This window comes from Pleuronectes platessa, chromosome 12 (genome assembly GCF_947347685.1).
Source record: "Pleuronectes platessa chromosome 12, fPlePla1.1, whole genome shotgun sequence".
NCBI classification, from domain to species: Eukaryota; Metazoa; Chordata; class Actinopteri; order Pleuronectiformes; family Pleuronectidae; genus Pleuronectes; species Pleuronectes platessa.
In genome coordinates, this window is record NC_070637.1 from 16,212,812 (window position 1) to 16,239,911 (window position 27,100).

Below are 27,100 nucleotides of genomic sequence, written 5' to 3' on the forward strand. Positions count from 1 at the left end.
TTAGTACAAATTGTTTTATTGTAAATGTTTGATATACTACAGTACATTTGTGGTTATAACTGACAAAAGAGCTAAAGAAAAACATAACAAAAATAAATACATCTGAGTTGACAGAGAAATGTGATAAAGTGAGTTTTGGGAATGTCATTTTTTGCTTTTAAGAGATGACTTGACTTGTTTGACCGTTGTGACTTTACAATATAATGAATCATCTCTTACGGATCACTACAAAAAGTCAAGGTTCTTGGTATTAGGCTTGCCTCATTATATGATTGTATTCTCAAATTCATACTTTGAAATCCATTTTCATAACAATATCATTCCTACGGCAACGTTTCACTAGATTGTGCGACAGAAGTACATGTATACACAGTATCTTGTGGCATCTTAAACACGTGTCACAGCAGGAGACTGGATTTCTGGGCATCATCGACCACAGCGTGAACAGCAAAAGATCGATCAAAAGCTTCACCGTCTGTCTTTCCCACCCATCATTTCATATTCCATCAATGTAGGCAGAACAGTGGTGGTCACAGCTGAAATTTTTCATCTCCAGTGCAGATATACAGAGGCACGGTTACTCAGCAATTCGAAAGAATCATCCACTCGTTCACCACATGCAACGTAGAGCCCCAAGTTTGTTAGAAAATAAAGAACAGTTCAAAAGTGTCAAAATCACTTTCTAGAAATGAAAATACTGCTCGTTCCTTTTACATCCCAAGTTTTGAGTTTCTGTCACTTTAGATATAGTAGCTGAGTAGTTCAGATGCTAAGTACAAAAACAGCAGGGTCAAGGAAAAACAATGCCATTAGTGTCTTGAGTACAAAGTACACAGTAAGAGGGAGCGAGAGAGGGATAGAGAGATAGATAGAGAGAGAGGGAGAGAATCCTTCTATTGTAGAAACAGAAAAGTGCCAGAAAGAACTCAGAGCTGATCCTTCATATCGTTTGGTCTGTCGTTGTCTCTTCATTTCAGCAGAGTCTGTCTCTTTTCCAGTCTGTTAAAGCGTGTGGGTGTGTTTGTGTGTGTTCACGCGCACGCTGGCTGACTGGAATGTCCAGGGTCTTTGTGTTTTAAGCCAGGGTCCTCTGTCTAGGCTTTATTCTGGGATAGAGCTGTGAGGGATGGCAAGGAGACAATGTCAATATTATAATTGCAGAAAAACAAGTCTGTGTAAAATACACACATTCATTATTGATTCAACTTCACCGACTCACCCCGAGGAGGTTGCGGGGAATGTAACCCTCAGTGTCGGCCATGCGTGCCCACCACCATTCCATCTCGTCCTCGTCTTCTCTGTGGATGATGGTCATGCAGTCTCCCTCGCCGAACGTCAGCTCATCAGGGTTTTCACTGGTGTAGTCCCACAGGCCGTAGACCACACCCCTGTTCATGATGCCCATCTTCTCCTGCACACCTGAGGGTAGACATGGAAAAAACAAATTCATTACATACAGTATGTCCAAGTTAAATTGGTCATTATAAACAGATTATTACTTTTCAACCTTTATTCATTTCCTTTATTAATAAGCAAATTATCTTAACAGTAATCTTATTGATCATGTAATATGCATATGATCACTATAACGCTACATATAATAAAACTGCTTTCACTGACCATAGAGGAACTGCGAGCACTGGGTGTAGCCCTCCTCCATCTCTTCACATTTATCAGCTGCCGTCTGCATGTCGCTGTAAGTCATCGCGAACACCGCAGCGCCGGACTCCACCAGGAACTTGCACACTTGCACGTTGTTGCAGGATGCAGCACAGTGAAGAGGTGTCCTGTGTTAGAGATAAAACAAAAACAAGATAATGGGTAGATGTCTAATGACAGCTCAGATTTGCTTGAGACTCAGATCGAATAATCCATCATCAATCATGGCAGCAGTGAACTTGAACTCACCAGCCATCACTGTCAGCAGCATTGACGTTAACTCCAAACTGAACCAGAAACTTGACAATCTCAGTGTGTCCGGCACAGACAGCGTTATGTAGAGCTGTGATGCCTTCATCGTTGGGCAGACTGGGATCCTCAACCTACGATTGAGAAATGACAAGATGGTCAAAATATATCCAAACATCTTTGTACAATGGTAGTTTAATAATACAGCATAAATAGATGCAATAAAAAAATAATTTCTTACTTCATAGATGATTCTCTGGACCAGGTCAAACTCTCCCTCCAGAGACGAGTCCAGCAGCAGAGCCAGTGGGTTGAACTTCACTCTCATGCTGTGATCGATGCGTACAGAGCCAAGCTTGCGTAAGTTGGTCCTCTTCCCCTAAACACACAGTCATAAACATGAATCAGACGAATGATCTCAATCAGCCATTACAACAAAAAGAGAGATGAGAATCTAAAAAGGTGAGAATGTTTAGAGTCTCATCCTGCTGAGGTAAGAAACGGCTACGCTCTGTTGAATTCAATCTGGACTGAGAACAGAGACGTGTTTTTCCAGCCCTCAGTGCAATGCTAATCCAGTTGGTCAGCACAAGCTGTAAGACACAAGTCCATTTCTCTAAAACCTTGATTATGCAACCTGATGAGGAACAATCGCCCTCCAGTGAAACTTGGTGAATGGGTCTTAGAGGGGAACAGGGGGGGGGGGGGCAATATAAACAAAATCCACAACAAATTCCTGCAACAACATAGTTGATTCAGTTGCTAAACCGCCCTCTTTCCCTCTGAAATCTCATTGGTTTGCTCTTTCGGGTAAAAAAAACGCTTAAGTAGTTACACTGAGAGCTTAACAACAAGACTATGAACTGGTGTTTATTTACAACACAGTTTGTTCCAAAGTAAATGCGAGAAAGTAGGGTGGATATCCGCTTAGTGTAAGCAGAGTGAGGCCTATTTTCTCCAGAAACAATAGCAGTGATTGATGAGGATCATTTAATTATATAACATCAGGCCAGGTCACTGAACATTTACTGTAACTCATGACCTGCCCCCATCACAAACATGTGGGGGTTTAAAGGACCCGTAGTATAAAAACAAACAACAGTGTTTCAGATGTATGATGGGGATTCATACCGGTGGTAGTGTGACTTGGCCCGTGACCTCTGGTGCCTTCATGTTAAAGGTGTCCTCTCCCAAACTGTCCTGCTCCCCTCCGCTGGGGTACGGTGGAGGTGGGTAGGGAGGGAACTCCTCAAGGAAGCCCTCTGGAGGTGGAGGAGGCAAGTGGGGGATTATGTCTTCCAAGCCAGCAGGGGGTGGTGGTAGGAAAATGGCATCATCTGGCCTGGGGGCCGGGTGGGATGGAGGAGGAGGGGGGATGATGTCTTCGGTCTCTGGGATAGCTGAAGGCGTTTTAGTTTGTTCAGCAGGGACAGAAAGGGAAGACTGCGGCTGTCCTCCCTCCCGAGCAGGTCCTGTCTCTGAAGGGTGGTTCTCTGCCCCCATTAGAAGGTTTGGTGGCCCCACAGATCCCTCTGCCACCTTCTCTGCTTCACCAGCGTAAGTGGGGGTGGTTGGTGTGGTCACAATGGTCTCCATAGCTGCCAGTGTGGTCTTCTGATACAGGAGTTTCTGAATGTTGGGTCCTGCAGGACCTTCCGGTTCAGTGATGGAGCTACGTTTCTTCAGGGGCCTCGGGGCGTTGTAGAGTTTCTTTCTCAGGGCCTCCAAGTCACCCTCGCTCTGATGTCTGTAGGGGTTAGAAATAAAGGGAAGCAACTTGGTGGGGCTGAGGGGCCGGGGGGTGCGCTCCGTTTCTGGTTGGGGGCTCTCAGATGAGATGGGACCAACATTGACGGCTCCATTGTGGTCAACTTCAAACTCTGGAGCAGGGGAGCGGCGGTCCAGGTACGGGTTCTCTGGATATAAGGGGCCTCCAATTGGGATCACTGGTTTACCGTACACTACAAAAAAAGATAGCAAACAAGTTTCAAGACTTTAGTTTCAACATAGATATGATGTTGTGTTATTTGATGTCACATGTGGTGTGATGTCATTGAACAAATCCCTAGCAAATTAATAAATTACTGTATAAACTACATGGCCCAGTGTCACTGCTCCTGCATTTTTTACTTTATCTTACAGTCGATGGATGGTGAGCAAGATACTGTGTATACATGTACTTCTGTCGCACAATCTAGTGAAACGTTGCCGTAGGAATGATATTGTTATGAAAATGGATTTCAAAGTATGAATTTGAGAATACAATCATATAATGAGGCAAGCCTAATACCAAGAACCTTGACTTTTTGTAGTGATCCGTAAGAGATGATTCATTATATTGTAAAGTCACAACGGTCAAACAAGTACCAATTAATTTGACCTTTATTTTATTTTTTTGTGACACAGGATGTTAATAAATGTAGGTTCAAATCAAGCAGTTACTTATCACACAAAGTAAAAAGAGAAAGGAAAGCAAAGCCTTTGACAATTGAGACAACTATCTAATGAAGAATGAATACATTTATCTGGGTCACCTTAATAACACTCAAATACTACATTTTAGTTTAGTTTAGTTAGGTTACAACTGGATGGTCTTACCACTGGTGAATCCGTTGTTGCGGTTCTGGGACCTGTTGAGAACACCCTGCAAACTGGGCTGGAAGGGCTTGGCTGAGCCAGGTTGCTGTGTGTACATGGAGTATATGGAGCTGGCCGCTAAGGTCTGGGGCTTACTCATATCTTTGGAGGAGGGCAGCTCTGGGGTGAAGGGCCGTACGGTGGCTGCAGGTGGAGCGTCCTGCTTGGGGGGCAGGGGGAGTGTCTGGCTCTGTGAGGGTGTCATAGGGGTGCGGTTCTGGGCAGCCTGGGGTTGCTGGCTGTGGGGCTTGGCTTTAGGGAAAGTGCCTGTGTTGAGGCCTGGTTTGCCGTACGGCACAACACCTGGGCCTTTTGGTTTGGTGGGGACGGGAGGAGGCACCTTGACCGGAGCCTTGGGGGCAGACTAGAGAGAGGAGAGAAGAGGAAGGTAGCAAATTAAATGACAGGATATATACTCGATGGTAATAAAAAAGGAGATAATTGTTTTCTGGTCCCTCTTACATGAGCATCCCTGACCAGGTCATCACTGCTCTGGTTTTTGCGGAGGGAGGTGGTGGGAACTTCTGTTGACTCGAACATGGAAAGTGGACGTACCTTCCTGTCTCTCTTCAGTTCCGTCTCATCTATCCACAGACCACATGAAGAGGCAGTATTTAGTTTTGGCTCATTTTCAGACACAGATTCTATAAAAAGACAAAACAAAAGCCCCTTTGGAAGCTCTTGTTCTGCATTATATCTTATGATACTCTATACATGTGTGCTGTTTGTATATGTGTATTCTTACCTTGTTCTGCGCTTGCGTGGGAGTGAGAGGAGATTCGTGGTAGTGTCGAAGAAGGACCATGACCGTTGGTGTTAGATTCTGGACCTGAATAGAGAAGAGAACGAAGCAGGGAGTTTAATTTTAATTTATTATTAGCATGAGGGATTTTATGTTCAAATAACACAAAACTCCAATACACATAGTGGAAACTAGCTCCATTATAAATTATCAATCCAGAAAGAGAAAACATTCAGATTGAAGAAAAATCCTGGATTTCTGAAAAAGAACAGCAGGTGTTTTTTGGGGGGTTTTGCCTCCTTTTTTTACTCATCATTTGTTTTCTCGGTTGGCTGACTAAGACCCAGCCAATGGCCATGCATGTCCACAAACATCCACAGTCAGATGAGCCACAAAGAGCACGAGGCTCAGCATCACATCAACAAAGGTGAAAACATGATGATTTCCAGTACAATGCTTTCAGAATATTGTCAAATGCATCCTCTCAAGAGGCGTTGTATATAGACAAGGACATACACTCACACATTTTGCGAAGGAGACCTGATTGAGTTGGTCAGAATCCACACAGAATGTCAGTTCAACTAAAGGTTATGTGTTTGTTCCAACTGACCCATTTAGAGCAGCAGAAAAAGAGCCGGGGAGACATCTCAATAAAGGCATCAACAAACAACAGCAAAACAAGCAAAAAGACCAAAGATCCAGCAAAGAAGTCACGAAAGCACCTAATCTATTGATCTTTTTTACGTGAGGATAACTCACGAAAAACAATCACGTATAAACAAAGCCACTGAGAAGCACACACACACACGCACAAACACAAGTGTGTACCTTTTCTCTTAGCCCGCAGCTCTTTCAAAGGCTTAAGCAAGAACATGGCTTCTGAGGAAGATGCATTTGAAAGACAAAAAAAATAAAGCCTTAGATCTCCAGATTTTCGTTGGCTGTAGACATGCTATTTGCCGGGCCCAATGAGGGGGCCCCCCTTAGGGGCCATGCAGAGACCAGCACAGCCTTCAGGAGCCTGTCTCATACTATGCAATGTTCCTGCTGTAGAGGAACTAGGAATAGGTGCACACTGAGAGCGGCTTCCTCAGCATCCCCGCCCATCCCTCTCTCTCGCTCTCTCTCTCTCCATACTGCACATCAACTCAGCCAGCAGAAATAATTGTGTGCAACATCATGACAGTCAAAAACGTGTTACTTTTACTTCCTGTTCAGAGGATTGCTTAAAATAGGAAAACGTAGGACTCACAAGGAGATGAGCGAGGGAACAAGGGGGGAATCCCATCTCCTATTTTTTCATAATGACTAACTTGGTGTTGGAACATTCATTTTTAATAAGCTGAAGTACACTGACGGCCCACCAGCCACTGGGGGACTGATTTAAGGCTAAGAGAGTGAGTCAGTGATGTAGAGCGTGAGAAAGAATTACGAGATAAAGGATGGCAAAACATTTGAACATCCTTTAAGGGGATATGTTGCACTCATCCATCATTAGATTGTCAAGACTACAGTCTGTGGGGTTATGGTGCAACAATTATTATAATAAGTCTGGCACAGTAGAGAAATTTGTAACCTTTTGCCTAAATTGAATTAAGATCCATTCAATCTATTAATTTCGTAGGCCTTTTATCAATAAAATTGAATTCAAGACATTTTAAGAACCCTTGGCTGCGCTGGAATATGAGCCAAGCAGCAAAGACTGAATGCTTACAGCTGATGGAATAGGGGCACACACCACAGCAATAACACTGGTTCGAAAACCTCACTGCAAAACACATCAAAAGTTCCGAAAATGTCGGGAGAGCGGAAGAAAGAATGACATGTTCAGGCTCAGCAAAACCTGGGTCATAACACACCATCCAGGAGGTCGCTAGCTACCTTCTGAGCTCAGAGTGACATCACAACCAGCAGGTGTCCCAGACTCCTCTGCTCCTGCTGGAGGGACGGCAGTCTTGTCACATTTTATTTAAAGAAAATAGACCATGCACCATGATGACAGACACAAAGAAACACAGAGAGCAGCTGTTGAGGAGTCCTAATAGTTGAAGACTCTACTATTGGTTTCCCTAAAGGTGCTATATATACACAGTACATTTTCTATACAACCAAACGTGGTTTCTTGCTGGGAGCTAGTGGTGGTGATTGTCACCTGCCAAGAGCTTCAGCTATTATTGCGTTACCAAGATAATGCTATAATACCTTCTCTTCAAGGCAGACCGGACTCAACGGTGACCCACCATCTGAATGTGTTGAGAGGGCCTAGCCAGGCTGGGGTAAGCGGATTAGCATTCTTGCTTTACTTCAGCAGAAGTAAAGAATAATAGAAATAGAGGCCACTACTAGACACAGCTATTGGCAAGTTTGATGCTGATCTCAAGTTTTTCTGTAGTTTCACAAACTCAGCAATTGCCAAATGCAGCAGATTAATTTATATTTAAATGATAGAAGAGACAATGTTGATGCCTGCTGCCACCTGGACCCCAGCAGGGATCTGCGTCATGGTCAGGAGGGAAATAAATGAGTGAAGAGGTGAGCTAAGAGCTTCAGACAGTCTGTAGTCTCTGGTTACTGACCTGCCCCGGCCTTGCTCTGTGGTTCGTGGGCTGGTAGGGTGGCAGTGCCATCAGGGTAGGCTGGCTTTACAAGCAGGTCATGTCTCACTGGGCCCCGGGGCATGGTGGATGATTGGATGTATGGGCCGACCGCTGCCACTCGAGATGGACCTGTCTGCTGTCCGGCCAGGCTATCAGAGGGCTGCTGTACAGTGAAAAGAGGGGAGAGAAACAAACAGACGAGGCTGTTAGAGCAACAAAGGTCAGCGAGACAGAGAAAGACGGACAGAGACATATTAACATGATAACTAAAACGTTACATAATGCTAAGGTAATGACTCAGAAAACATCTGACATTAAGATGAGTGTAATGGACCCTTACATTCTTAGATCTTTCTTACAAGAGAGGTAAATCTGTAAACTTAAGCTAGGGGTGAAATCAGTAAACAGATTTTTTTGTGGCAAGCACTGAAGATTCTACTTCATTTTCTGACCTGTGGGTGGTGCTAGTGGAACGGTCATTCCAGTAAGACACACTGTGTTTGAGGTGTACAACTGGAGACTAGACCTGCTGGTGGGGATTTAGCGATTACAAGTGGGGGAAATAAGGAGTCATTCTCTAAGGATCCTGATGTCTGTGAATGCAACAGTGTGTCTGGCAAGCTTCTAAACCGTGACTGGGATATTTTACTCTGAACCAAAATGTTGTAATGACAGACGAACATAGCCATCCTCTCCGAACCTTGCCTTTAAAACGATCCCACTGGTACTTAGGTTTCTTAACAATCATTATGTTTAGTAACTATGAATAACTATAGTCTATATAGCTATATACAGCTACTGAGGAGAGAGTTAAATCATGCAGCTCAATTTAAATCCTAATTATAGAAATATATCCCTTTATCTTTTCTAAACCCAACAAACAATCTTTCACTTCAAGCTTGGATAAAGTACTTTCACTATCTAATAAACCTTGACCTCGGAACAAAACCATTTCTCACAGCTGATGACATAATGACAAAGTGTCCCTTCAAAAAGAGATGAATGTGGCTCAATCAGAAACAAATCTGATGGAATCTGAAGTAATACTTGAGAGATCAGAGAGAAAAGAGAAACATGTGTTTAGCTCCAACACTAGTGTAATTACCTGAGTATGAATCTCTTTTGAAGCCCTCTCTTTACCAGGGTAGCCATTCTTGAGAAAACAAAAGCACAAACATGCAACAGCAGTTCAAAACACCAAATAATCCCCTTTTCTATTAACAATCTAATGTTTACCTTTTCTAACTGTTTGCTGAACTAAAGGGCGAGGATGGTGCAGTAGGAATCTAATCTGACTGCTCCCTCAGCATCAGTGTGGTTTGAAGTGGCTGTGTGGTGATGTAAGTCGGACGCTGGCTATTTGTTTGGAGGAGAGAGCGGCTTGGACGCAGTGTGTCTTTGTGCTGAGGTGAAAAAGGCCCGCTCATTATGATTCCGGGCAGGTAGTGGGTAAATCACCTCCTCACTAGGGCCTTTTGAGGCCTTCATCTCAATACACATGCACAAACACACAGTTGTTTACTTTCTCTGTTCTCATCTGACTTTATATATATATATATGTGTCTAGCGAAGATCAAAAGACAAATAAGGTCTCTGTAAACTAGGATCAGGGAGCGGATTATATATTTATCAAAACAATCTCCATTATAACATTTATTATTTATGTTCTAACTTATAGACTACTTTGGATCTTGTTCACCTTATTTACTTAATGCATGCTGCCTGCTACAATGGTATTTTTGTATTTACAACACAAACAGCTTTGACTTTGTTTTACAGTGTTAAGAACCAACATTCAATCATGAAAAAAGATCTTTGCAGTTAATTGGTTGAATGTTAATTTGGTTGAAAGAAAGAAAGTTAATATGGAAGGACGCCGAATCACCGTAATTGTCTTTGAGAGGAAATCGAGCTGATTTCCTGAACAATCAAGTTACATTAGACAACTGCACAGAAGACAGAGTCAAATGACAAATGTGAAGTTAGAAGTTGAAAACATAAAATCATCTATCACCCATCCGGTGGAACATTATTATGTTTTTTCTTTTTTTAGCAACCCTCACTTCCTTGCTATTCCTATGAAAAGCTTTCAACCTTAAGCAGTGAACATGTTAATTTCTCTCCCTTGCAGTCTGTTCTATACACAATTTACAGTCTCATGGCAACCTGCGTTCAAAACAACTCCTGGAAAGGACACCAGATAGAGATCATAGCCAAAATCCTAACATCCATTAGGGCGAGTACAAAGATTATGCATCCTTCTGATTTCTGGTATGTGTTGAATCCTTCCAGGTATTTAGAGTTTTGACTAACATGGTTGTTTGTGTTTGATAGACCTGTTATTTGCCTTTTCCTGTTTTTATCAAGGGTGCAGCCAGAGCAGATAGCATCTCTACTGACATTCCTGCTTGTCTGCCGTGTCAGCAGGCACTCATCGCTGCTCAGGAGTTGTTTATGCCAAAATGTGACTGAAAACACAGCTGGGTAAAGAAGTGCGAGTGTAAAATCAGATGCAACTCTGTGACATGATCACAAAAATGATCAAGCCCCAACAGCTATCTCAAACAGAGGGATCAAAAAGTGGGAAAAAGACTGAAAGGTGTCAACTCCTTCAAACGAGGAGGTCGCAAGAATTTCCCCACACAGAAGAAAACAATTTTGAGGAGCCTTACGTTGGCATGGGGGATCTGTGAATGTCGGGGCATCTGAGGCTTTCCGAGGTAAAGAAAGACACAAAAAGCCTTCATCATAAGGCCACTAGGTGGAGCACTGATCAAAACCATTTCATTCACTTATAACAGGTATTAATATCACTGTCCTGACAAACTATAAGAGAGTCACGCAATTAAAAGCCAAATTAAAGTAATACTTTCACAAAATGTAAATGATGACATGTGAGGTTATTCTGTAACAGTTTATGTGAATATTTTAAGTTTTTATATTTTGTTGGGGTTTTATAATACTTACAGGCAAGTTCTCTTTCTGCTGCAGTGCTGCCTTCTTCTTCCACAGCCGATCTCGGAGCTCAGTGATCCGTTTGTCCATGGCAACCACCTCCAGGTTGCGCTTGTTCAGGTTCTCTCTCTGCTGCTGCAACTTAGAGTTCTGATCCTGGTTTAGCTTGTTCCTCAGCTGACCCGAGTAAACAAGCAGGCAGTACATAGAGAACAGATAGTTTCAACATGTATGCTCAATTAGAACAAAAATTGTTGAATTTCATTTATTAAATCTTATTTCTGCTCACTTGTAGCTCCTTGTAGAGTCGGTCTAGTTCGGCGACGGAGCTCTGGTTGTCATGGATGTTTTCCATTTTGCCATTTTTCAGCAACTCTAGCTGTCGGCTTAGGTCGTCAACCTTTGATGCAGCCATCACTAGCTCTCTCTGCTTCTGTTGGAACAGGTTGTTCATCTGTTCTATCTCCTCAACTGGGGAGGAGCGGGACATAGAGAGAAGGAAAAACGGTATGAGATGATAACGGAGGAAAGGAAGATGTAAGGAGAACCTCCGGATATTAATAAAACAAGAAATGAAACAAATATTTGTTCTCTTTATATCTTAAAATAAAAATCTTCCCTGCTTCTTGTCATAGAATTATCTGTGCAGGGATCCATTTGTGGATTCACAAAACTTACCCAGTTTGCCGTTGCTGAGGCGTTTCTGCTCCACCTGGCCCTTGATTGCCCGGACCTTCTTGAGCCGAGTCTCTTGGTTCTCAACGTTCTCTCGGAGGCGCTGCAGCTTCTCCTGCTCAGAGGCCTGCTGTTGCTGACGCTGCTCCTGCTGCTTCAAGTAGCGCAGCCGCTGCTCCTGCAAACAAAAGAAGGGAAGCACGGAGCAAAGGTCACCCACAAATAAAATCAAACACATGCATAGTCATGGCTGAGTATGCTTTCTACAGTAGTTACTGTTCTCGAGCAAGATATACAAAACTAGATATTATGGTAATGTTTAGCAGCTTGAAGAACAAGAGCCCTTGGCTTTTAAAAAAAAAAAGATTTCTTCCTGTTTCTATAAGCAGAAATGGTTTAAATATCAAGCTGCTGAGTTAAATAAGAATACTGTGTGTTGAGTCAAACAGTGTTAAACTTTCAAAATAAGTCTTGTTTATGAGTCTTGCACAGTGTGCACAGCCAATAACCTGACAGAGCTCTTCCAAAGAGGTTCCCAGATGTACACAATACAGTCTCTATCTGGAACTATTCAGGGCATGTGTGCTAAAGGTAATGGCTCTTTGTTCAGTTGACCTGCGTGCAGGTGTATATGACTGCCTGAGGTTACATTCCCTGGCTTGTTACATAATCCTCAGGCATGTAATGTACTTGGATCTGAATTCTTAAGTGGTTCTAGGACACGGGTTGCAGCCCATGGTTGCAGCCTGAAGGGCAAATTTAAGGAGGAAACAAGAGAAAGACACAAGTGGTGTTCTTTAGTAATCTTGATACAGTGCATAAACCTGTATCAGCAGAGTTGAAACATTTCAAGGTATCAAGGTGTGCGTAGGAGGAATATGTGGTCAGTTCTTTTTTTTGTATTCTGTCACATGTCTTTCCTGCTGTCACCAAAAAGACCCAGCCAAAATAAGAAAGATCTTCAAATACCAGATGGGTCTGGTACAGCGAGAATTCAAAGCATGCAGCAGATTCAGGCTTTTGAATTATAAACACTTCACTTGAAGCCATCCACAACTCAGCTCACCTGTCTGTCACAACCTCCAAATGCCATCTCTATTACAACCCATCTTCATTTCCTTGAGTGCACTAGAATTGTTTTTCCCCTTTGTTTACCATCTCCCCGCTTTCTCCCAATAACCTCCGCTTTAATCTTGGTGCACCATGTGGGTCTCTCCTCCTGCCTATTTTGCTTTCATCTCCACCACTTAAACCCTTCTCCCTCTGTTTCCATCCATCTCTCTAACCACCCCTGCCTCCGCTTTCATCTTGCACTTCCTCCTTTATGTACCTTGGAAGCGAGGAGCTGTTGTTGAGCCTCTATCTGCTGCTGCTGCCTGGACGCCATCTCTTGAAGCTCTGCCAGCGTCATGTCCATGCGGGGTGTCGCCACCTGGACAAAAGGGGGACAAAAGATGTCAGAACATGTACAAATACAGCTTATTCGTTGTTTTTTTACTTGTGTGGAGGGAAATTAGATCAAATAAATTACATGTCTACTTCAAATAACAAATGTAATGTAATTCGGAGAAGGTCAGAAAAGCATAAGCAGCTTCAAACCATCAGGAGGACCAACATTACTTTTTTGTGTTTTTATGAGTTTTAGAGCAGTGGTAAAGATAGTTTTTAACTAAAGGTTTTACACTTAAGATCTGTTGACATTATCAGCTTGATAATCATTATAATAGTAATGTCCTTGTTATAATGTGCTGATTATAATGGAAGTATGATCGTTAGCATTTTTACAGTGCAGTGTGTTTTTTAATTGAATTAATTAATGCTTGTAGGCTAATCATCAAGTTAGCTTTTTGTACAAACCAGGTCACAGAGTTTGACCTGGTTCTTTGACCTACAAAAAAGGGCTTTCAATTTTTCCTATAATAATAAAAACAAAAAAGTAAATCAGATATACGAACAAGTATTTCATTTATGCTGAACTGGGTCAGGTAGAATATTTCCTACATTTATACCTAACCTCCCCTATTGACCAAACAATACAGTATATAGCACATTTTCTAAAAACAAGATACAGAAACCTACCCCGTTCTCCATCCTCCTTTCTTGAGGACCCTTCACTCCATTCCTCTTCGGCTCTGAGCCCCTGGAGCCTCCTGAGTATCAAAAAAGATGCAAGACTCCATCAGACATAACCATCTATTGTAGAGCTTCATCAGATGGGACCTCAGACTAAGGAAAAGCAAACTGCTGGTCTTTACAGAGAGTTTTGAAAAATGACTGGAACTTTCTCTTGACTTTTTGCCTCTAATTGTCTGAACAAAACAACAAGCAGACCCTTTTAGGTGAATGGCTTTTCTCTGGACTGCAGAGGAGGGCTTAGATCTCAGCTCCTCTGGGAAAAAACTGGGATCAGTGCACTTTGTGACTTGCCTTAATCTCGGGATTTAACGTAATATATAACCGTCTGTGGGTGGGTCCCATAACTGTGTGTAATGTGCTTGTCTGTGTACATGAATGCACTTATATCCGACCACGCTGCTGTTATTTGAAAGCTGGGGGTTGGGTGGAGGCGTCTGATCCAGATCCCATCTTTAAAGCCTTGGCCAATGACCAAAGCCATTTAGCTTGCATAATAGGTTTAGATGACCATTGACATACAGTATGCATCTTAAACACGTGCACTGGTTGACTGTTGACTATAGTAAGGTTAAATATGTGACAAAGTGTGAGATTACTTAGCTAGCTCAATTCAGGACGACTGTATTCCAATGAATTACATGAAAAACATAGTCCACCCATCCTTAATTGAAATACAGTGACAGAAAATGTGATTCAGAGCTGTGGTACAAACAACTGAGCAGATCTAAGCTAACAGTGTGGGAAAACAAGAGCAGGCTAAGATAACAGGAAGGGAAAACAGCCATCTAATCCCTGGGCCAGACTCAAGCTGTGAGGGGTAAAAGGGCTTAGTTACGCAACTCTGTGGCTGAGAGGATAGCACAAGACCAAAATGCTAGAGTTTTCTGTGTTCCTAAGAAAACTGAAAAGCAGCAGGCTTATGACGATGTGGGACAACATGAGTTCGGCTTGGTTTTCAAGCTAAATAAGGCTTGTTGAAGGATTTTGGGCCTGCCAATATAAACCCATTGCTGGATGAAGACAGTTAAATAATTCCAGAGTTGTTGTGTGTATGTTGTGTCGTCTATAGGAATCTCTGGAGTTTACTAGGTTCATGTCAAATGTATTTTTTCTGTCTTCAGACCTTGTCATGCCATGACCCTTTTGTGAGTGAGGCAGCTACAGAATAAAAACAATGGCTTCATTATTTGCTGTATGCATGATTGGGGTGTGTATAATGGGAATGGACACTTACCTGATTCCCTGCTGGGGGCTCGGTTGTGGCGCAGAAAGAAGCGCACCTCTGCTATGTGCTTTCCCCATCGCTGGAGAACATCCAGCATCCTCTCTGCGTCGCCTACGGCTCGCTCTGCAGGAGTGAAGTGAAAAGACCATGAAACCAATATTTAAAATTCTAAATTGTATTGACTTAGGTAAATATAAATATAATATGTAACTAGGGCTACGTTGTAGCACTGAAGGGCCCAAGCTTTTAATATAAATTGTATGTCATATCACAGCTTTTTTTCCAAAGAGAATCAGTAGGGGTCTGCAGTAAGAAATGGCTGAAAATGTGACGATCTTGTCAGCCGTGTCCACTTGTGAAAGTACTCAAACACAATAACTGGCTCTTTATTCCATTTTATTGCAACGTCACCATGGAAACAGCTATAAAGTCGGACTCCTTGAGTTGGGATTCTGATTACTTCCTGACATGGCATGAAATCACACACTCCCCTTCCACTTAAGAAATGTGGGAGATGTCTGGGTGCTCGTGTTTGTTACAGGGATTATGGGCTACGGTTCATTTGCATTGCAGATTCAAAGAGATAAGCCCCTAAAAAAAAAATAGAAAAAGCTCCAAGCAGTTGACCACACTGCTCATCTCCATATATGGTCTACTTCAGAAAAGCAATTTGCCTCCAATTAAAGGAAGGACACAAACAAGTGTCTGCACACCGACTCCCGTCCCTTGGGATGAAGCCATGTTCCACAAACAAAACAGTGTGTGACTGAGAATGTCATGTTCTGCATGTTGTGTACATGGATTAACGCAGCAGTGGGTAAACTGGCACCATCGCTCACCAGATCCACGCCACATCTCGGACAGGTGGCAGTCCGCTTCTCCGGGCTCCTTGCACAACTCCACCACGTCCCGGCATAGCGTCTCCGGGGTGACGGGAACCTCAGTAAAATGCTGGTCATTGTTACTGAGGTATACAGTTAGGAACATCTGGAGACAACAGGTGGGAGAAGGAGAGGAAGAGAGAGAATGATTAGATGGAGAAATGAAATGGTGGCACAAAATGGAGAATCCTGGTGATCTCGAAAGAAGCAGAGTGAATACATAACTCTCTGTGATCGGTGTCTGGTGTAAACTTTTTCTGTCTTTGTGTGTGTGTGCATTTGTGTGTTTCACTGATTGCAGTATCCCTTTCCCAACCCTCTTCCTTAGAGGCCAGCTTCCGAGAATTCCGTTTTACTCCATGCCATCTAACTGCTAACTAGTGCTGTCACCACAGTGAGAGATCCCTCAGACACACACAATACAGAACACACAATACACCCACACACACAGAAACACTTGATACCCCTGCCAAGCACTCTAGAGGGAGAAAAAACTAAGGACCCTGGAGGAGCTGGATTTGAACGTCAGTGTGTGACTGAGGGGTGGGAGGGACTAATCTAATCTAAAAAGAAATGGAGTATCTCAGTGAAACTGTCACTGATAGAAGAGGAATGTGAAAGCCTTCAGGTACAGAAGAAAATAAAATAAACGATGAAACTGAGCAGACAATTTAGCTGTCTTCAATCATTCCAAATGCTGTCATTCCTGTCAAACTCCATACTGAAACTATGACAGCTGCAGTATTGTTTACAGGGTTTCTGCAGGTCCTAACCGGTTCATTTTAAAACATTTTTAAGACCTTAGTAACTGTGTTGTTGAGAAAGGTGACATTACAAACTATGCAGGCTGCAAAAACATTTCTCTGAAAAGCAATTTTAAAGTATAATGAAAGCAGCATTAAATGAACTGAAAACATGTCTAAAACATTTGAGACCTAGTACGTAATGAGGCCTAAAATTCAGATCACTAAATCTTGGACATTGTTAAACTAGTACCTTCCAAGTCGATTTAAAAATACCCAACTGGGCGTGAAATGTCAAAATCAGTATAAAACCTGCACACACATCCACAGTAGACATGAAAGTGAAAAACCTGTATTGTAAACAGGTGTATCTTATGAGGCTTTATGGCTTGAATACGCTCATATCTAATCTGATCACAGGATAGGAGCGACTGCTTTGATAAAGCTATAATAAAACTGATCCCTCAGAAAGTATAACTGAGCAATATCATGTCCTCTAGCTCCAGGTTATACTGTCAGTTTATTTCTATTCTCGCTGCTGTGAACACCCGTGCCTTTAGGGGCCATGGTGGGAACATCAGGTCAGTGGGGTTACGAGCACAAAGGGCTCGGGGGTCAGCGTGTGGAGCAGCTGCAGCCACGGCGCAGGAACAAAAGTATTCAAGTTGCTTTTGAACTATGTGAGCAAAAGTGCAACAGCCTTAAGATAAGAGGCTTTATTCTCCCTTTTCTTCTTCAACTGAGCTTTATTGAGGGAGTGGGCAGGTGACATGTTTCCTCTGAAAATCTCCTTGGCGATACACACAGCCAGAGAAGCTTAGTTTGTTTTGCTGGTTTTTTTTCCACGGTGATGACCGGAAGGTGGAAGCGAGGGGCAGCGGTCTGACTCAGAGGACCTGACTCAACTGGTTTGTTTCATAAGGATACAAATAAAAAGGATCCTCATCAATGGGGCGAATCAGCACTGAGTCAACTTGTCAGTGATCTACAGTGCGGAGAGCTGTAAACAGACATTGTCCCTGAGGTCCTTAATGGCCATAGAAGACGAGAAAGCTCTGTGAAGGAAGACCACCACCAGAGAACAAAGATAGAATTACCACTGCTCATTTCCTATCTAATCTGAGTCATTTTATCATTTGTGGTTATAAAACTGGAATCGGTTAACAATAACATAAATAAAACTGTCAGAGCAGCTAATTAATCAGAAACCTCAACTGGCATCAATTTCATGCAACGGGTTCCAACAAAAAAAAATATACATTCAGAGATCAGCACAGAACAGCTGACATCATCACAAACTTCCCAGCAGAGCAGGACATTCAAATGACCCTGTTAATATTTGGACAGTGAAGGAGAGACAACAGAGCGATGGGGGTGGGTGAGGGTGGGTGAGGGTGAGAAAGGAGAGTGAGCAGACACTGAAGGGAGGGGAAAGGAGTATTATGGGGGAGTGGCAATGCCTATATTCTCCTCAGCACTAAAGTTAATGATCCCGGGCCAGCACCAACACCCAATCCATCCCTCAATCGAGATGAGTTAGCACTTCGCTGCTTACCTTCATCCACCTAACGTCTGCGGTCACTGCTTTTGAGCTAGGACACTGAACACATGTTCTACATACACAATTCACTAAGCTCATCAGGTCACTTGTCATAAATCTTTGAATATTAATATGGATTTGGGATCATCAAAAGATGCTAAATAGACTCAGGAAATAGTGAATATTTAGGTTTATCACTTTCATATAGAAGGATAACTCTTTTTCTCATGATACAGCATATTGTTTGAATAGACAAAGGAGAAGGTGACATTGAACAGGACAGGTCCATGTCAGTGAGACAGCTTCACGGTGTCGACTCATTTTTGCTAAGTGTATATGGTGGTATATTTATATAGCTTTTTAACCTAGGTCAACACACTCAAAAAATACAGTGAGTCATGTTCAATGTCACGAACGCACGAAAAACTGAGCTCTCTCATCAACGTTGTCAAGCAAAATTAGCGCATTAACCTGGGCATCACATTCCCATCACTGCCGATCAGATCCAGACCTGAATAGACCTGTGTCTACTGCAGTCATTTAACCCGGGAGTGAATATCGATGTGATCCATTCCCATTGGAGACGAAAGCCAGATGTTAGTGGGTTATAGTTATATAGATATGATGTTAATTCACCTGGGCACAGGGACAAATGGAACATTATGTCAACCTTCCCCAACTTCGCTGTGTTTGTTTTGGTCAGAAACTCACGCCTCTGCGTTGCCCTCTAGTTGATGTATTACTTAACAACAATGCCAACGTAAAGGAAGCATGTTGGCAGTAACTATTACATCATTTGAAACGGATCTCTTTTCGTAAAAAAACAGCATAAATGAGCCTATATTCTTCATGCAACAACAGATAATGTCATACACATTCTACATACAGTTTCTCCAGGGATCACAATATCTGATTAACTCCATAACGCCCAGCCTGACGATAGAGTGTCTGCCAGCTTGATAAAGAACAAAACTAATGTTTTATGTGGTCTACCCACACAGACATGTGAGAAGAGTGCCCATACTCCCTGTTTCTACTCGGCCAGACGACTTGAGAGCTCATTAATTATTCATAGATACAACAGTGAGTAAAATTAAACAGCTTGACAACAATTCGATAGGCCTATTTCAACACAGACAGCTAACCAGAAAGTACCACTTTACCTTAAACCACCAGGAAGCTGAGCTGTACCATTTTTGGATTGTAAATGACAGTGTTTGATCAAAAAAATGTGCTCCACTTGCTTCCTGTCTATCAGAGGGGATGTCAGAAGCAACTGCTGAATTGCATTTCTTTCGTACCTCAGACAGGGCAAAGCGATCGTCCTGGGGATGGGAGATGGGGACGTGCTGCCTCTGCTGCTCTATTAAAGCGATAGATTTCTATTTCCATCACAGTAGCGGCTAAGTCAGAGCTGTCTCCCAGAGTTTGGGGACTCGTGTGACGTCTCAGAACTGCAAACTGACAATTATAGACAGAAGCAAAGAGATGTGGCTGTTAACGCTGCAGCCGGAACTGTGGATATTCTCAAAGCAGAGCTGCTATAAAGCTAGGTCAGTGGGGCTATATCTCAGGGATTAAGTTAATCTGATATATATAAATATCGGCTTTTAACAGACTAATGGATCAGTATAATAATAGTAAGCTTGAATTCAATCGCTTGCAGTATAGAACAACAGTATAGAGATTCCACTGCTCAGTGCCTACATTTAATCTGTAAAATTAAGGTCATTAATGACCGAGGAAGAACAAAAACCTACAGTCTTGGGGGTCAACGTTTTTTTTTGCCCACAACCCTTTTTCTGGACACAAAAAGGAGGAGCGTGTATCTCAATGATGAAAGATTGTTACATCAATACACCAGAAAAAAGACACTGTAATAAGAACAAATGTAAGAGGAACAGAGGGACTGCTGCTGGCAGCACTTATGTGACCAGCCCTGCTGAATGAGACAGGAAAAAAATCAAAGAGATATTATATCAGCTGTTCGGTTATTGTATGGAACCTGGAGTCTTCATCAATGTCTCTGTCCTATTTGGGGTTAATACACTTCTGGGATATTCTGTGAGATACTGTACACTGAAGATAAGCTCACCACCCTTTAGATTCTAAATTGGCTCCTTGCTGAGTAACTTGAATCCCTCCTCTCGTCTGAAGGCACAGGGGCCCTGAAACTGGGGAACAGGCTTTACCACCCTTTCCAGTTGTTTAGACAGAGGCCTTGAGTTTAAAGATCAACACTGTTCAAATTAGAGTAAGGAATGTTGCGTTGGTGTGTGTGGAACTCACAATGATCGTTACGATCATGTACATGTGCACTGATGTTATAGAGCGATCAGTAGTGCACGATAACAGAGCAGGATGTTGTTTTCTTCATGCAAATGCATTAAAGTTCAAGGAATATTTTAAACAAAGTTAGAAGAACAGTCCCTTTATAATTGTATTCTAACAGAAAATCAATTCATGTCCCACCTTGAAAACACCCTCTCTCCATGTGAGGGTCATTTCTATTGCTTTTGTCTCTAAAGACCTTAGTGTCCAAATGTAATTGGATGCACATTGAGTTAAGAGTGATCAGAAGTGTCCAGCACTGCAGTTTCCCATGTCCAAGAATAGACAAATCACAGGGGATTGTGCTATAATGGAATTACTCCACAATATCAGTAAACTAGCAAATTAAAGGTGAAGCCCGTCACAGAGAATTCACATCCAAAAAACTAAACACAACCACAGTAACATTACAGATCATTCATAATCCAGTTTGGTATTTTGAAAACAAAAAAATTCTAAATAAAAGCTGAAATTTGCGAGTGTGGCTGATTTAACAGCAAGTTGTTTTTCACAATGGCCCTGCAATATGCTGGCGACCTGAGTGTACCCTGCCTCTCCCCCAATGTCAGCTGGGATTGGCTCCAGTCTCCTCTGCGACCCTTATAGGATAAGTGGTATTGATAGTGGATGGATTGATAAAAGGTCATTCAAGAATCCAACATTAAAATTGAGTCATCTATTTTTTGAGCATCTAATTGAGTATCTAAATGTAAATCTACTATACTCATACTTAAGTTGGAACCATAAAATGTTTACTATAAATTCAATTGTTGTTACACCTATTCATCTTCTGTTGATTCACTGATAAAGTAACTGTTCCAGAGCTATTTCTATAAGACTGGGTCAACAAATGCAGTACTTGATACAAATAAGGCTGAAAAGAAAAGAGGTTCTTTGTCCCAAGTAGTATAAATCTATATTAAGCTTCTCATTGTCTAATCTGAGAAACAGAATTTACATGCATAATACACTGGTTGCTATGGTCCCGGGGAGACCTGATTACAGCTTCCTGCTTATTAACAGCGAAGATTAAACTTGAGTCAGTATTAATTAAAAACATGAATAGCAAAAATAATTATGCTGATGAGTTTGGCAGGTAAGACTTGGTGATGTAACAGGGAAGTATATTGTAAACATGTTACATTATTATAGTGAGTGTTGAATTCAAAATTAAGCGGAGAAAGATTTCACCAATTATAAAAACATCTTTGCACCAACGATAAAAGAGCAACATATCTAAAAGTGTCTTAATAAAAGAGTAAATTAGCTATTTTTCTATATTTTAAAACATAAAAGCAAGTTCTGATTCTAGACCTGCCCCAGGGGATTATGTGTCAGAACAAATAGTGTCAGACTGGCTTAATAGAATAAACTGGGATTGACTGCAACAGATACACACCGTCTGGTAAAACACCTCTGGGAGAAATGGAACAACTGGGACAGTGTTGTGAGATAGGGTGACAGGGGCTACATCTTCGACCCCTCCAGAGGGGTCTCACCTTAGGGCTGCTTGGCTGTCTGTCCACACACATTTCTAATTAGAGATAATGCTGTGGTAAGCGAATGATTCAACTAGCTCTCGTTGAGGGAGCCACCTCTGAAACTGCATACGACAGGTTTTTAAGAAACTGCAGCAACATCTTCCTCTCGCTCTCTCTGTGTGTTTGTGTGTCTCCCTGCCACGGCTACAAGAGTTTTGACACAGTTCCAGCATAGCAGTCTCTCCAAAAGACGAGGCAGCAGTAAGCTCCTCGATGGCTTTACGCATTATTCCTCGTCTCTCATTTACTGTCCTAAAGCTGAATTTCCGGGTGCAGGAGAAAAGGTCAGGGGTAATGAACAGCAGAACACAGAGGGAATCAGAATGCACACTCTCCTCATTCATCTGCAACATTCAGAGAAACAAGCAGCTTTTACAAGCAGCTTCACACTGAAGCTGCAGCTATAGCTGTGACTCTTAGATCACGACAAGCTCTTCTCTTCGTCTGCATTGCAGTACTTAGCCTATCACTGTATAATCCGCACTCTTGCAATACTCTTTCCATTCCTTGGCTACGTGATGAGACAGTTCCTACTTCGTGCTTATCTGAGAGATAAGGGAATGGGAGTCAAAATCACGCAGAAGGGAGAGGATGTATCATTTTTTCCGGGCTCTGGATGGGTGGATGAAGTCTTCCATCGAAACAACGAGGGCTTAATTTGGAAAGACTTAAAAAACCTAAATATAAATGACTGAGAGCTGTAGCATTCACAGAATTGTGAAAACACCTGGCCTCTTGGGAAGGAATTTACTGGATGCAAAATTATTTATTTATCTATGAAGAAACCAACAGCTGAGAGGGAGCGCTTCAAAATGTGCAGGCACACTAATTGGCTTCCTAAAGAAAGGCATGAATGATGTCTTTGTGGCATTTAATCTGTCATATGCAAAACAGCCTGGGGTGAAGCATGGGAGTGAATGACTGGAGGAGGTAAAGTTCTGCTGCAGGAACTTCTTTTTTTGAGTACTCATGAACATAAACAACATTTGGACCAGCAGAACAAGAGTCTAAATTTAGTTCCTGGGTGATAGTTTCTGTCTCCACAAAAGTCCCTGAACAGGGGTATTACTCACAGAGCAGTGAGCAGCGGGCGCCACGAAACTACGAAACAGAGATAGGTAGCAGAGGAATATTTCGTTCAACACGTAATAGGTTTTTAGAGTTAGAGCTTTATTGTCTTTGGGGTTTTAAGAAATCCGTAACGTCCATTCGTTCATTCATTCAGCTAAAATAACGTAAATGTCAACACACAAAATATCACTGAATGAACTTTCCAAAATAAATATACAACATTTACACCATTTTGACGCCAAGCTTGACAAATGGAATGGAGGTGAGAGAAGCAAAGGTTAGAACTTTTCCCTCTAGCTCACCATTTTTAGTTGTTGTCACTTTTGATATAAACAATGGATTCAACTGTATCGATGTCTACCAAGATAGACCGTCTGAAATTGTGCCTCATTATTCCCCTATTTAGATTTAATTGTGCCACGTCTCTTTCTATGAGAGCAGTCTTTTCAGTCTACCTTCTAGTATGGCTGATTTTCACAATAACTACAAACATGTTTCTACAGTTGCACAACACATCTACTGGTACTAAAAACTCGTACTGACAGATCATAAACTGCAAACCGCTGAGTTTGTGGGACTATTTACTCATTCTTACAGAGCCATTTATTTCCTACAGTGCTGATTCCCTGACCTAAGAGATCATTTATTACTGGATTAGTCTTTTAACCCCAATATCCTGTGTGGAAATGGATCTTTCTTTAATTTCACCGACTTCAATGTGTTATTCAGCGTTTCACAACCGAGTCGCCCAGTTTCCCTGAGCAGGTAATTTGATACCTGCTCAGGTGACTGTGCTGCTGTTCTTCCTTTCAGAAAACAGGCTAATGTTATGCTGGTATTGTGGCATTAGTGCACTGCAAAGTCAAACAGGCAATGTATTCAAGAGCATTAATCACAGACTCTGCTTAGCTTCATCATGAGATTTCATTACTACCTCAGCAAAACATTCTTTAATCTACCCTTTGATGAATAAATAAACTTTGTGTACAAACATTTTTAAGTACTTAGTTATACAAAGTTAAAGAACATAAATACTTGGAAAGGAAATATTTGTACATTCGTCCTGTAATTCTACATCCATCATCTCAGCTAACATCATCCTTTCAACTATTTTTCTTCGGACAAAAGTCAATGTATTGCCATTGCATGTCCTTGGCCATCACCGATGTGCCAGTCTGTTTACGTAACAGCCACATACTCTCCCACAGAGTAAACACAAAGGCAATGGTGGCCGCAGATAAAGCCTTCTTCGGTTTCTGTTGACACACAGCAAAAGTAGGCTTCCCAGAGAATCACCAAATTTTCCCACCATCTTAACACTGCCTCAAAGGCTGGCAAATGTGAGACACAGCATAACTGTAACAAAATAATGCAGGCCGTGCATGCCAATGAGGATTTGTCTGCTGGAAAAAAAAAAAAAAAAATAGCGACTCAAATGATGGGAGAGGAATGAGGAAATGAGTAGGGACTTGTGTCTGCAACATTTGAAATACAAGCTTGTGCATAAAAGTTCTCACTGTTGCCAACACATTTTTCTTCCCTGTTATTCCCTGGTTATTGTTATAGTCTACTTAATATAATTCATATTTACAAAACATGGGTTGTAACATTAGATTATTCAAACCGACAAATGGCATCGATAAGAGTCTGCAGAACAGAGACTGTTTGAAGCGGCGACATCAGTAAGTCATGGGTAAATGAACATGCCATGGTTGCATAAAGGGTGAGCATCCCTTATCGGGACGCTGCCACAGCACAGACACACACACAATGTGCTTTCCACAACATGCTGTATAAGAGTCCCTGCTCGTCATTGTGTTCAGAAAACAGTGACCCCCTATTTACCATCCCCAGCCAGCAATTACGACATGACATTCTCACTACCCCCCCGAGCCCCTGGCCTGTACAAGCAGGGTCACGGGCTATGAGAGTAATTTATAAGACAATACCTCACATCAGACGTGGCCAGATAGAGGCCATTTTGTGTTTATCAGGCTAACACCAGAAGCTGTGTTTCAGTCAAAGGTACCCACATATTGTCAGGTTGGTGTAAAGAGGGGGGAAATCACCAAGATCTCATGAGCCATGTAAAGACAATAGACCTTGTATGAAAACTTGTCAGGTTGACAATTTATACTGGTGTCTATGAGAACCGACCTTGGTTTTAACAAATGACTAAGCAACAGTCGCCAGGCATCACACAGGAGTCATCCAAACATTAATCTGTTTCCATTGCTTAGAGATGATTAATGAACAAGATGCGTCAGGGGAGGCACAAGTCTGAGCCAAAAAGGACAACATCAGCGTAGCCTGAACAATCTCATTAATTAACATTGATTTGAACCAGGTATAACATTTCTAATAATGAATGTCTGTTCTTCTATGAACTAAATATCCTGAAAACAAATGCTGGAATGGATCAAGTTTGAAAAGATTAGTTGCTTAAGCCGGTCAACAGAAACTATTTTGACAAAACCGATAAACTATAAGTCAGTGAACATTGCCTTCTTTATGCGGCTGTGTTATGATTTTCTCACGTTAATGAATTCTGGACCTAAAAACTTCAACTCATTCACTTCTACGTACGTTGCTGCGTAACCATCAAGCATGCAAACTCACAACAGTGGGTAGTAATGATAATAAAAAAACTTCTTATTCTTAAACATATTACTCTGTAAGTTGGGAAGGTTATTTCACCACAGTGAGACTAGTGCCTGATCTGCACATATCAGAAAAGTGCTGAAAGACTGAGACTATTGCACTGCAGCAAAAGCAATGGACTGATGATGATGATGATGATGATGATGATGGGGATGATGGTGGGGGCATGGCAGGAGTCCAGCAGGACTTGGCAGGTGCCCTCTGCTTGCTGTGTGTTCCAAGCAGGGAGGAAACATTTACACTAACAAAGCGCATAAATTAATAAATGCAGGTCAGATAAAAATGATGGTGAATGATCACTGTCCCAAAACCGAGTGTACACATATAACAGAAGGCGTCTGAGTGATGGAGACTTGTGTCTACATACGTGAGATAATAATGCAAATACATGATGTCACCTACAGAATAACACACAAACACACACAGACACACAGCTGCTGGTGAACTTCACAACACGAGCCTTTGTTGCCATAGCAATGACACCAAAGTACCCTCCGCATCAACTTGCCACGTCAATTTAAATGTCCAGGTGACTCCCGGTGGGAACACAGCGGAGCTAGCACGGTGCTACGAGGAGGAAGAAGCTAAGCTGTGGGACAGCGTTACAACTTGTAGCCGTGGAATTAAAACACAAACTCACCGGCATCATTTTAGCTTCGTGCCGCATTTAGAAAACCCAACACGGCACGAACCCCCGTCTCTCACTGGCAGTTTCGACGAAAGCGACGGGACTGGCGATCACTTTAATCCCGCGACGGGTAAGGCTACTTTCTCCAGGCTGGGGGGGTCGCGTCCTGCGTAAGGAAACACACAAACAACACAACGTTACTTCATCCACTCAGGACCCAGAACAAACACCAAACCAAGCAGAACACACACATGTTGTTACGGGTTTCCCGTGGACCTGTTGCAGCAAGGCCTTCACGACCGAAGTTTCCGTCGTAGTTCAGTGTTTGTGTGTGCGTGTGTGTGTGTGCATCGCTTCAGAACTTTGTAACGGCTCGTCGCGAGCGCGGAACACGACGGAAATCCCTCGTGTTATTAAATCAAACTACGGGAAAAACTACAAGTGAACATCTGAGGGAGTTTTTCAAATCTTTTCCAGGTTTTACTCACCGGAGGAAGCGATGGTGATCAGCTCGAAATCCCGATGAGTGACAGCGCAGCTCGGCGGATCGCAGCCTATCCCGGAGTGACGTCTCGAGAGGAAACTCGTTCCCACTTTGGAATTCAAGCCCCGCCTCCTCCAGGGGCGGAACCCCACCCCCCCTCATCTAGTCCGGTGTAAACATCAAACTCTATTGTAGTTTATAGTTTAACTTTAAAGATGTTAAAGCGGATTTCTTCTCATGTTGACTTTGATTTTCAACTAAATCCGCAGCAACAGATGCTACCAACAGGAAAACAAGGCATGCATAGACGCGAGAGGTCTCCCTCTGCTCCTTTTTCTAAAGTTG

At 42.3% G+C, this 27,100-nt stretch overlaps 1 protein-coding gene across 3 annotated transcripts; it reads right to left on the bottom strand.

Moving 5' to 3' along the window:
* LOC128453041 (apoptosis-stimulating of p53 protein 2) lies at window positions 1-27,062 on the bottom strand. 3 transcript variants are annotated; one of them, XM_053435658.1, is made up of 21 exons: window positions 26,760-27,062; window positions 26,284-26,437; window positions 15,715-15,862; window positions 14,885-14,998; window positions 13,594-13,664; window positions 12,845-12,946; window positions 11,518-11,692; window positions 11,129-11,310; window positions 10,852-11,016; window positions 10,557-10,595; window positions 8,990-9,037; window positions 7,864-8,047; window positions 5,291-5,374; window positions 5,008-5,129; window positions 4,507-4,909; window positions 3,040-3,869; window positions 2,150-2,287; window positions 1,909-2,042; window positions 1,621-1,787; window positions 1,220-1,419; window positions 1-1,117 (listed from the first exon to the last, which is right to left on the bottom strand). In XM_053435658.1, exons 2-21 carry the CDS (start codon window positions 26,308-26,310, stop codon window positions 1,076-1,078), a joined length of 3,375 nt encoding a protein of 1,124 aa, XP_053291633.1. In that variant the 5' UTR covers window positions 26,311-26,437; window positions 26,760-27,062; the 3' UTR covers window positions 1-1,075. The 3 variants fall into 3 exon arrangements, with proteins under 3 accessions (XP_053291633.1, XP_053291634.1, XP_053291635.1); XM_053435659.1 differs by lacking the exon at window positions 10,557-10,595 and having other exon boundaries at window positions 26,760-27,060; XM_053435660.1 differs by lacking the exons at window positions 8,990-9,037; window positions 10,557-10,595 and having other exon boundaries at window positions 26,760-27,061.
* Between the last annotated feature and the right edge of the window lie 38 nt (window positions 27,063-27,100).